The sequence below is a fragment of the Rousettus aegyptiacus genome, unplaced genomic scaffold (genome assembly GCF_014176215.1).
Source record: "Rousettus aegyptiacus isolate mRouAeg1 unplaced genomic scaffold, mRouAeg1.p scaffold_m13_p_5, whole genome shotgun sequence".
NCBI classification, from domain to species: Eukaryota; Metazoa; Chordata; class Mammalia; order Chiroptera; family Pteropodidae; genus Rousettus; species Rousettus aegyptiacus.
The window spans coordinates 121,128,164-121,138,022 of NW_023416308.1; the positions used below are offsets into that span (position 1 = coordinate 121,128,164).

Here is a 9,859-nt window from a genome sequence, read left to right on the forward strand (position 1 = left end):
GTGTTTCAGAATCCTCCGGGGAGGCACAGGTGGGTGGTGGCCCCCGCTGGCCCGGGGAGGGGGGGGACGTTGACAGCCGGGGACTCACCCAGCCGGCCCTTACCACACCATGCCGTTGTCGTGCAGCACCTCCCCAGGGGCCACGACCGAGCCGCGGAAGTAGCAGGGACAGGCCTCCGCGGACACGCAGGTGCCGGCGTCATTCAGGAAGGTGCCGTTGGGGCAGGTGCAGCCGTCCACGGGCACGAAGGGGACGGCGCAGGTGACATCGGCCTGGCTCAGGGCGCGGCAGGTGGGCTGGCACCGGTCCACCACGTAGGTGTACACCTGGGACTCGGGGCAGCTGCTCATGTACTTGGCTGAGGGACGGGGTGGCCCTCAGGTCAGTGACGTGGTGCCTGCCCGGCTCCCTTACCGCATCTGAGCCGCGTCTAACGCCCGCTCAGCGCCCCACGCGCCAGCCCGCCCCAGAGGAAGCCCGGGCTGTCACAGCTGACAATGTCGCGGGGGAGGGGGGGGTGCTGCCCTGGGCCCCGGGAGCCCCGCCCGGCCCGCGCTCACCGCAGACGCCGTCCCGCCAGCCGCGGAGCAGCACGCCCTGGGCCGCGCAGGCGCGCGCGTAGGAGGACAGGGCGGCGCACAGGCACTCCTCGCTCCGCTCGCAGTTGCACGTGTCGAACAGGCAGTTCTGGGGACGGCGGGCGTCAGGGTGTCAGGGACCCCCCCCAGCACCCCTTCTCTCCCTGTTCATTCTTCTGGGACCTTCGCCTGAGCTGGGTCCCCCCAGCTTCGTGGAAGGCCACCCAGTGATGGGACAGGCTGGGCCGGGGTCCCAGCAGGAAGCACGCAGCCGAGCTGAGCTCAGGGTCTGGGGAGGGGTCTCTGCAGGACCAGGGCAGGTCCAGCTTGGATGCCAGACAGATCCGCCTCGGGGGGGTGTGGGTGACGGCAGGGAGGGAGCCGGGCAGGGTGGGCCTGTCTCCTGCACAGACACCCCTGGGGGTGGGGTCACGGGTGCTGTCTGACTCGAAGCTGACATGAAAGTGGCCTGGGGGCCAGCGGTCGTGGGTAAGTTTTGGAGGAACTGCCCTGCCGTCCTCCACAGGGGCTCCGTCCCCACTAACAGCACACAGGCTTCCAGCTCCCCCACATCTGCCCCAAACTAGTCTGGGGGTGTGAGTTGTGTTCCCCAAAAAGACAACCCCTGGGCCTATACAAGTGGCCTCACTGCAAATAGGGTCCTTGCAGCCGTGACTAGTTAGGATGAGGTCACGCGGGCGGTCTGACCCAACACGACGGCGCCCTTATAGGAAGAGACTTGCACACAGACACAGGGCTGAGGATGGGCCACGTGACACCGGAGGCTGAGACCGGGGTGACGTGGCCACGGCCCAGGGAGGCCTGAAGCCCCAGAAGCTGGGAGAGGCAGGAAGGACCCTCCCCTGGAGCCTTCACGGAGCTCGGCCCTTGGCAGAGGAAATCCCAAAAGGGAGGTTTGGGGAGACAGCTCCAGGCGGGGCAGGCCCTGCTCCAGCACCCCATCGCATGCAGGGCCCGGAGATCCATGGCGGGCCAGGGGTCTCACCGAGTGGAAGGGCGCGGGGTTGACAACAGAGTGGCAGGGCGAGAAGGCGCCGGCCGGGCTGGTCAGCAGCGAGCACCAGTGCTGGGCGTAGTTCTCTGGAAGGGCAGAGAGGGGCAGCGGTCCCCACGCTGCTCGCCGCCCCCCCCGCCCCCCCGCCCGCGGCCTCCGCTCCGCACAGCCCCGAGGGCGCCCTCGGCCCTGGCGAACTGAGCGGGACTCGGGGCTCACCCCGCTGCTGTGTGGGCGCTGCTTACAGGACAGCAGGATGCCCTTCCCGGAGGAGGGGTGCCAGCGCCCTGCCCTGCTCGCCCCCAGACCCTGCTGCCTTCACCCACACCTCGGGAATGGGGCCCCCAGCGCCACCCGCCCTGCCGCCGGGCAGCACGGGAGGCGTCCTGTGTGACCGGCAGTGGTGCCCGGGCCCCGGGGAGGGTACCGTTCTCCACGCTGAGGGAGCAGGGGTCCTCGAAGATGTTCTTGACGTTGGGGCAGGCGGCCTGCGTCTTCCAGGTGTTGGCGAAGGCGGCCGCTGTGCCCTCCACCACGCCGCTGAGGGCCCGCAGGTCGTCGGCCTGGTTCTGGTTGAAGTTCCCGCAGAGACCTGGGCCAGGGGTGGGGGTCACCAGGTTGTCCAGGCCAGACCTGCTCCTGGGCCCCTGTGCCCCCCCCCCACCCTGGCACTCTGGTTCCTGAACCATCTACAGATAAACTGGAGGGGCCTGCACCTGTACAGGGCCTGAGTGACGGCTGCGAGGCTCCCTCCCAGGCCACCTCCCCCATGTGGTCAGCCCTCCGGTGCCCTGTGAGCCCTCCCTCCCTCCCTGACCCCATCTCCTGCCACACTCTGCCCATCCCTCACTTGCAGCCCCCCACGCTGTCCCCGCAGCCGCCGAGCCTCACCGCACATCTGGCCTCGGTGGGCGGGGTCCAGCCTGAGGACCACCTGCATGAGGGGCACCAGCTGCACCTCCAGCTGCAGCCCGAGGCCCGTCTGCACCAGGATGAAGAAGGTCGAGGGCCTGAACATGGTGATGTTGGCTGTGGGGGGTGGGGGCATGCTCAGTGGTGGCTGGAGGCCGGGCCTGGCCACACTGACCCTCGGCACCTGAGCCCCCGTGCTCCCGGGATGACCTGGGAACTGGGGAGGGGCTCGGACAGGCGGCTGGTAGACCCCAACCACCCCACGGGAGCCTGGGAGCAGAGTCTTCACCACTGATGCCCCAAGAATTCAGGTGCCGAGCGTGTTCAACGCCAGGTACCGACAGCGGCCACAGGCAGGACCACCGACTCTGCACTCTGCCCGTGGCGAGCCAGCCCCAGAGTGTTCTGGAGCTGCCCAAGGCCATGAGAACTGGCGAGGGTCCCTGCAGGCTCCCTGCGGGCCCGCCGGAGGTGGCCGGCTGTCCCAGGGCCGCGTACCTGCTGACACGGGCAGCTGGGTGTAGATGGAGTTTATGAGCACGCCGCCGTTGGCCTGGATCCGGACGGTCTGGCAGGGAGGGGGGCTGGCCTCAGGGTGGGATGCGCTGTGGCCGCGGGGCAGCCTGGAGGCCGGCCACCCGGGCCCGCATCCCGGCTCCGCCCCCCCCCACCGGTCCCCATCGCGCCCTCCCGAGTCCCCGGCCGCCACCCGCTCTCGCAGCCGGCGGGACCCTCACCGTGGCCCCACCGCCCATGCTCAGCGTCACCGCCTTGAGGCAGTTCTCACTGTCCGTCAGGCCGCACTTGCGCAGCTCGGCCAGCACGGTGAGGCCGTTGTCCACGCATCTCTGAAGGCAAAGCAGGGAGGGCTGAGTGTGTGGCACCCCGTGCCGGTCAGGGCGGAGGCGGACGGTCGCCTCCAGGCAGCTCGTCTCGGCCCCGTGAGTGTGAGGCCAGGGGCTTCCCTCTCGGGATGGGGCCTGCCCTGGTGTCCACCACTGGACGCCACCCGGGGACGGAGGCAGGCTGAGGGCCACACCTTGGATAGGACGTAGCTGCAGTCCCCATGCAGGTCATAGAGTTTCTCGTCGTAGGTGGAGATGTGGGACCCGCCCTGGACGGAGCAGGTGCCTGGGCACGGGAGGTCCTGGCACTGCCACAGCCCCCCAGAACAGGTGCTGGGGGGAGCCGTGAGCAGAGGGGAGAGGTGAGGGGGGAGGCAGGCCACACCTGCCCCTCCCCCCAGGCAGGGCAGGGCCACGGGCCTACCAGGAGCTGCAGGGGGTGCTAAAGGAGGCCCCCGGGGCGTAGGCGCGGCCGCCGTGGGCGCAGGGGCACTGCGGCAGGGGCAGGCAGCCGGTGTTCGTGATGTCGTCCAGCACCGTGCCTGGGGGGTGAGCAGGTCAGCGAGGCCGAGGCTGGGCATTGGGCGCGCCGTGACCGGAGGCAGCCACGGGGAGGGGGGCGAAGGGCCCGGGTCGCGGACAGTCCCCAGAGGCCAGGAGGACTTGCCTGGGGGGCAGAAGCAGCCGTCCACACAGTGGTCCTCACAGAGCTGGGACCGCTCGGGGTTGGAGCAGGTGTCGGCACACGGGGAGCCACACTCCTGGTGCTGCAGGTTGAGGGGGCACGTCCGGGCTGCAGGGAGGGGACAGTGCTTGGCCCCGGGAAGCAGAGAGGCCGCCTGTACTCCCACCTCCCGTGTGCCACCAACAGAGAGCCACAGCTGGGCCTGGGAGGCCCTGGTCCCAGAAGCCGAGGCCTGCTCGTCCTGGCCCCACTGTCCCCTGGGTTAGGAGGGAGGGGGCGTGGCCTAGTGCCTCCTGAGCTCTGGGGTGCTTAGCTCACTGTGCCTGGGCCAGGCCCACCCCGGGCCCCAGCCCCTAGGCCCTGTATACTCCAAACTGCTCCCCTGCCCATCCTCTCACTGTCGGCCCTGGGGGGCTGCACCTGCCGTGTCCCCCGCCAGACACTTGTGTCCCCCCAGGGCTCTCGGCCCTCGGCCCCTCCCCAGGGACTCAGGGCTGGCTTCAGTGCGCCCCAGCCCAGGCCCCAGTGGGACACTCACGGCAGAAGTCGGGGCCCCTCCAGTTCTGCGGCTGGCCCCCTGCGTGGGCACACTGGCGGGAGTATTCAGCAAAGGTGGCGCACGGGCAGCTGGGGCAACGGCACAGGTCCTGGACACAGGCGGCCACGTACGCACCGGCATCCACCAGGCGGCTGCACTGAGCGAAGGCCGCGCCCAGCAGGGTGCGGTGGCAGATGCCGTCCTGGGGGTGACAGAGGTTGGGCACACTCTGCCGCAAGTGCAGGGTTGTCGGGGACCCCAGCCTGCAGCCGTCACCCAGGCTAGGGTGCCCCCTTCTTCCCCTGCGGTTCTATCCAGCACCCGTCCGTCTGTCCATCCCTCCCCCCCATCCACCCTTCTACTCCCCCCTGGAACCTACCACTGCAGCGGGCGGAGTGGTGTGTAGCTCTGGGAGTGACCCACGACCCTGGACGCCCTGCCCGCCCGGGGCTCCAGGACACACTGTGGGGCACCCAGGAAAGGTGCCCACTCACCCCTGGAGGCTGCCCAGACAGGGGAGGGGCCTGCTGATGAACGTCCTCCTGCCCCAGCCACACCACCAGCTGGCTTGGGGTTTCTGCTGGTTTTAGGGGGTCCTGGAGCTTTCAGGCCACTTCCAAAGGCAGGGGTCCCCCAGCTCATTGGAGGGGCTTCCCACCCTGGGTGCCCCATTCTTGGTGGCACTGTGGGGGACGTGTTCATTTGCACGTGCAGATGGGCACACACAGCCCAAGGCACATGTGCTCGCACGTGTGTCGCCCGTATGATGGGTGCAGTGGGACTAGTGTGTGGGTCCAGGGGGTGCCCTCCTGGGCACACGGCACCCCACCTTCCAGCTGTCCTCACGCCCTGCGCCGCGGGGGCTGCAGGCAGGCCGGACCCCTGGGGAGGCGCTCACCCTGTCTGTGCAGTTGTCGGCTGGGGCAGGCGGGGGGTCCTGGCACTGTTCCGTGGGCCCGTCCAGCTTCTGCAGGTTCCCAAACTGTAAAGGGGTCAGCCTGGCGTCTGGGGAGAGGAGGCACTCCATGTCACGGACACAGAGGGGTTCTGGGGGGCAGTGCAGGGGAGGCTGCTAGGGCACCCTGACCGCCCAGGGCCCCCGCCGAGCTCTCCGACAGGTGCCCGGCTGAGCCCCTCCCCACAGCCTCCCTGGGACTGTCCCGCCTGGGCGGGCCGCCAGTCATCCCTGACGCCGGGCACTCACTGTGGGCGTAGAACTCGTTGACAGCCCGGAGCCCGTTGAAGTCTCCGCAGAGACCGCACGTCTGGTTGGCGTACTTGGGGTCCAGCTCCAGCTGGGGGTAGGAGAGGGACACCTGTGGCCTCTGCAGGACGGGCGGGCCATCGTGCCAGCCCCCCAGCCCAGCCGCGGGGGCTCCCTGAGCTGGGGCGTGGGCGTGCATCTCACCAGGGCGCTGTCCTCTCCGTTCCACATGAAGGTCAGCATCAGCCGGACGTTGACCTTTGTGTAGTCGCTGCTCTGCTCCACCAGGAGCCCGGCCCGGCTGTAGGGCAGCTCCTCCCTGGGGCGAGAGTTCCGGTCCTCCACGGCTGTGGCTCAGGCAGCGTCCAGCACCCTCCCCGCAGCTCTGACCCCCGACCTACCCGAGCCCCTGCCCTTCCCCGCCACGCCGGGCTCACCGCCGCCCGTCAATGAGGACGGAGCCGTTGGAGACCTCCAGGACCAGCCCCTGGCTCTTGAGGACGATGTGGGTGATGGTGGGCCTGGAGCCGGCCAGGCCGCGGCGCAGCTGGATGTTGAAGTCCTCGTAGGCGGCGCCGCAGTGCGCGGAGAAGACGTAGTTGCAGCGGCCGGGGAAGCGGAAGACGTCGCCGTCGAAGGTCTTGTAGTGGGAGTCGCCCCAGGTGCTGCACACGCGCCCGTTGTGGGCCGCGTTCGAGGCTGCGGGGAGAGCGTGGTAGGCCCCCCGCCAGCGCCGCTGCCCGCACCCAGCCCCGGGCAGCCTTCCCAGGGGGAGGGACCGGCTTGGGAGTGGGGCCACCAAGGGGGTGACACTCTAGTCACTTCGCCCGCCTTGCTCCCCTCAGCGCTGACACTCCATGGGCCCCTGACGCCCTGCCAGCAGCCCGGGGCAGCCCCGGGAGGGCCGTCTACAGGGAAGGCTCCCAGCCGGGCCCAGCCTGTCCCAGGTTTACCCAGACATCGGTGACTCCCCACCCAGGGCTGGCAAACACCCAGTCCCATCGGCAGTGGGCTCTGTCCACTTACTGCTCATGGTGGGGTAGGTGGCAACAGGTGGGATGAAGGTCACACGCTGGGCTGCGGGGGAGGGTGGGTCACACCCGGGACATGGCCAGGCAGCCACAGCCCTTCCTGAGACGCCACCCTCCTCCCTGCCACCCTGAGGTAATAGGAGTCTCAGGCCGACCCTCAAACAGCCCAGGGGACCCAGGACTAATGACTGTCACCTGCTGGTTCCTTGGATCTGCACAAGACACACTTTTTCTGTGGGTCTTTCTGTGAGTGTGTTACCTTGAGCGTGCATGTGTGTGAACATGTGTGAGTGTGAGAGCATATACATGTGCATTTATGTCCCTGTGAGTGCATACTATGTGTGCATATGTGTGAAATGTATGTATACAGCATGTGCATGCATGTGTGAATGTGTGCGCAGTGTGCATGTGTGAGTGTGAGTACATGTGTGAATGTGTGTGTACAGAGTATGAGCATATTAGGGTGTGCACACAGTCTGTGAGTGTACATGCTTGAACTTGTGTGTGCACATCGTGTGTGTTTACTCACAGTGAGTGTGCACATGTGTGCGTGTGTGCGCGCGCGTGTAAGCGTGAGTGTGCGAGTGTACACGGTGTGAGTGCGCGTGTGTGCACACTGTGTGAGTACATGAGTGCGAACGCATGCGCGTGTGTACGCTGTGTGCGTACGTGAGCGTCTGAGCCTCTGCTCTGTGTCTTTGTTTGCTTGGTCCCCCCCGCCCCCACTGCTGTCCCTTCCCCTGGGAAGATGGGATATGAGCAGGGTCTCTACGTGACACATGGCTGATGTGGAAAGGGGTCCCTCCCTACTCCTGCCAGCCCCTTCTGCCTGCTTCGGGAGCCCCACCGCCCAGGTCTGGGGCCACATACCTGTGTCCGCCCTCCGACTGTTCGCCGCGGCCTCCGTGCTGGCGAGGCTCGGCTCCGTGCTGCCCTGGGTCTCTGCGGGGACAGGGGTGGGAGTCGGGAAAAAACCAGACACGTCTGGCAGCTGTATGGGGCCCCAGTGGCAGCTCTCCGTGAAGTAAGGTGGCAGCCCCATGAAGAGGCCCTGGCCTCCCGTCGCTCAGTGTGACAGAAACCAAGCCCTCGCAGGGTGGAAGGTTCCAGCAGGGCCTGCCGCTCTTCAGTGGCCTTGTGCTGACCCCTACCCTCCTGGGCTACGAATTCAGGGTGGTGCCTCATCCCTCATCTTGCCGTGACAGGGCAGGCAAATGGAATCAGGAAAAGGCGTTGGCCCCATTGACCCCGGCCACCTCAGGGAGAGGGTTCGGCCCCATCCCACATCCCTCAGGGAAGGACAAAGACCAGCTTTGTTGGGGAAGCTTCCGGCGTGACTTAGCAGAAACCCAAGACCAGAGCCAGCTCCGCGCTGGAGCCAACAATCACGGCAGGTGGGGGGCCTGGGAGCCCTACTCCTGGGACAACCAAGGTCACCTGTGTGTCCACCACCCCAGGCAGGGCACCCCCCTCCGCCCTGTCAGCCTGACCAGGGCTGAGCCACATGCCTCCTCGCTGCCTTGGTGGACAGGACCGAGCCCCGCAGCCCCTCTCAGCCGGGCTCCGGCTAGGGCGCCCCCTTTACCCGGCCCAGGGCTCCTTCCTCGGTCTGCCGAGAGCCCCACACTCAGCCCACTGCACCCCGTGGGGAGTGGCGGCAGAGCCCCGCTGTCCCCATGCAGCCGGAGGGCAAGGGGTGTCAAGCCATGCTGTGGTGACCCTGTCAGACTTCCCTGCCAGGCTATGCTGCAGCGGTCACCTCAGGCTGCTTTCTGCCAGATTTTCCCCACCAGGTCATGCTGTGGACCCTGTCAGACTTCCCTGCCAGGCTATGCTGCAGCGGTCACCTCAGGCTGCTTTCTGCCAGATTTTCCCCACCAGGTCATGCTGTGGACCCTGTCAGACTTCCCTGCCAGACCATGCTGAAGCATCACTGCAGACCACTTCCTGTCAGACTTCCTCATCAGGCCATGCTGCAGTGGTCACCACGGGCCACTTCCTGTCAGACTTCCCTGCCAGGCTATGCTGCGGCGGTCACCTCAGGCTGCTTTCTGCCAGATTTTCCCCACCAGGTCATGCTGTGGACCCTGTCAGACTTCCCTGCCAGGCCATGCTGAAACCTCACCTCAGGCCGCTTCCTGTCAGACTTCTCTGCCAGGCCATGTTGTAGCAATCACCTCAAGCCGCTTTCTGCCAGATTTTCCCCACAGGGCCATGCTATGGTGAACCTGTCAGACTTCTCCACCAGGCCATGCTGCGTCAGTCACCACAGGCCACTTCCTGTCAAACTTCTTGTCAGACTTCCTGTCAGACTTCCCCACCAGGCCATGCTGCGGCAGTCACCTCAGGATGCTTCCTGTCAGACTTCCCCACCAGGCCATGCTGCGTCAGTCACCACAGGCCACTTCCTGTCAGACTTCTTGTCAGACTTCCTGTCAGACTTCCCCACCAGGCCATGCTGCGGCAGTCACCTCAGGACTCTTCCTGTCAGACTTCCTGTCAGACTTCGCCACCAGGCCATGCTGCGGCAGTCACCTCAGGACACCTCCTGTCAGACTTCCTGTCAGACTTTCCCACCAGGCCATGCTGCGGCAGTCACCTCAGGATGCTTCCTGCCAGACTTCCCCACCAGGCCATGCTGCGGCGATCACCTCAGATTGCTTCCTATCAGACTTCTCCTCTAGGCCATGTTATGGCGGTCACCTCAGGCCGCTTCCTGTCAGACTTCCTGTCACACTTCCCTGCCAGGCTATGCTGCAGTGGTCACCTCAGGCTGCTTTCTCCAAGATTTTCCCCACCAGGTCATGCTGTGGACCCTGTCAGACTTCCCTGCCAGGCCATGCTGAAGCATCACTGCAGACCGCTCCCTGTCAGACTTCCTGTCAGACTTCCTGTCAGACTTCCCCACCAGGCCATGCTGCGTCAGTCACCACAGGCCACTTCCTGTCAGACTTCTTGTCAGACTTCCTGTCAGACTTCCCCACCAGGCCATGCTGTGGCAGTCACCGCGGGCCACTTCCTGTCAGACTTCCTGTCAGACTTCCCCACCA

At 66.6% G+C, this 9,859-nt stretch overlaps 1 protein-coding gene across 1 annotated transcript in view; it reads right to left on the reverse strand.

Annotated features, from left to right (window-relative positions):
* The window catches only part of MUC5B (mucin 5B, oligomeric mucus/gel-forming), a 36,406-nt gene extending 28,555 nt beyond the window's left edge, over positions 1 to 7,851 (reverse strand). Inside the window, exons 1-17 of the mRNA XM_036221625.1 lie at positions 7,680 to 7,851; positions 6,805 to 6,855; positions 6,216 to 6,477; positions 5,983 to 6,097; positions 5,779 to 5,869; positions 5,473 to 5,579; positions 4,575 to 4,776; positions 4,019 to 4,144; positions 3,776 to 3,893; positions 3,546 to 3,684; positions 3,244 to 3,354; positions 3,005 to 3,074; positions 2,486 to 2,623; positions 2,022 to 2,186; positions 1,586 to 1,680; positions 562 to 688; positions 104 to 359 (exon numbers count right to left, since the gene is read on the reverse strand). Coding sequence (XP_036077518.1) covers positions 104 to 359; positions 562 to 688; positions 1,586 to 1,680; positions 2,022 to 2,186; positions 2,486 to 2,623; positions 3,005 to 3,074; positions 3,244 to 3,354; positions 3,546 to 3,684; positions 3,776 to 3,893; positions 4,019 to 4,144; positions 4,575 to 4,776; positions 5,473 to 5,579; positions 5,779 to 5,869; positions 5,983 to 6,097; positions 6,216 to 6,477; positions 6,805 to 6,855; positions 7,680 to 7,851 — 2,345 coding nt within the window. The remainder of the gene's footprint in view (positions 1 to 103; positions 360 to 561; positions 689 to 1,585; positions 1,681 to 2,021; positions 2,187 to 2,485; positions 2,624 to 3,004; positions 3,075 to 3,243; positions 3,355 to 3,545; positions 3,685 to 3,775; positions 3,894 to 4,018; positions 4,145 to 4,574; positions 4,777 to 5,472; positions 5,580 to 5,778; positions 5,870 to 5,982; positions 6,098 to 6,215; positions 6,478 to 6,804; positions 6,856 to 7,679) is intronic.
* Between the last annotated feature and the right edge of the window lie 2,008 nt (positions 7,852 to 9,859).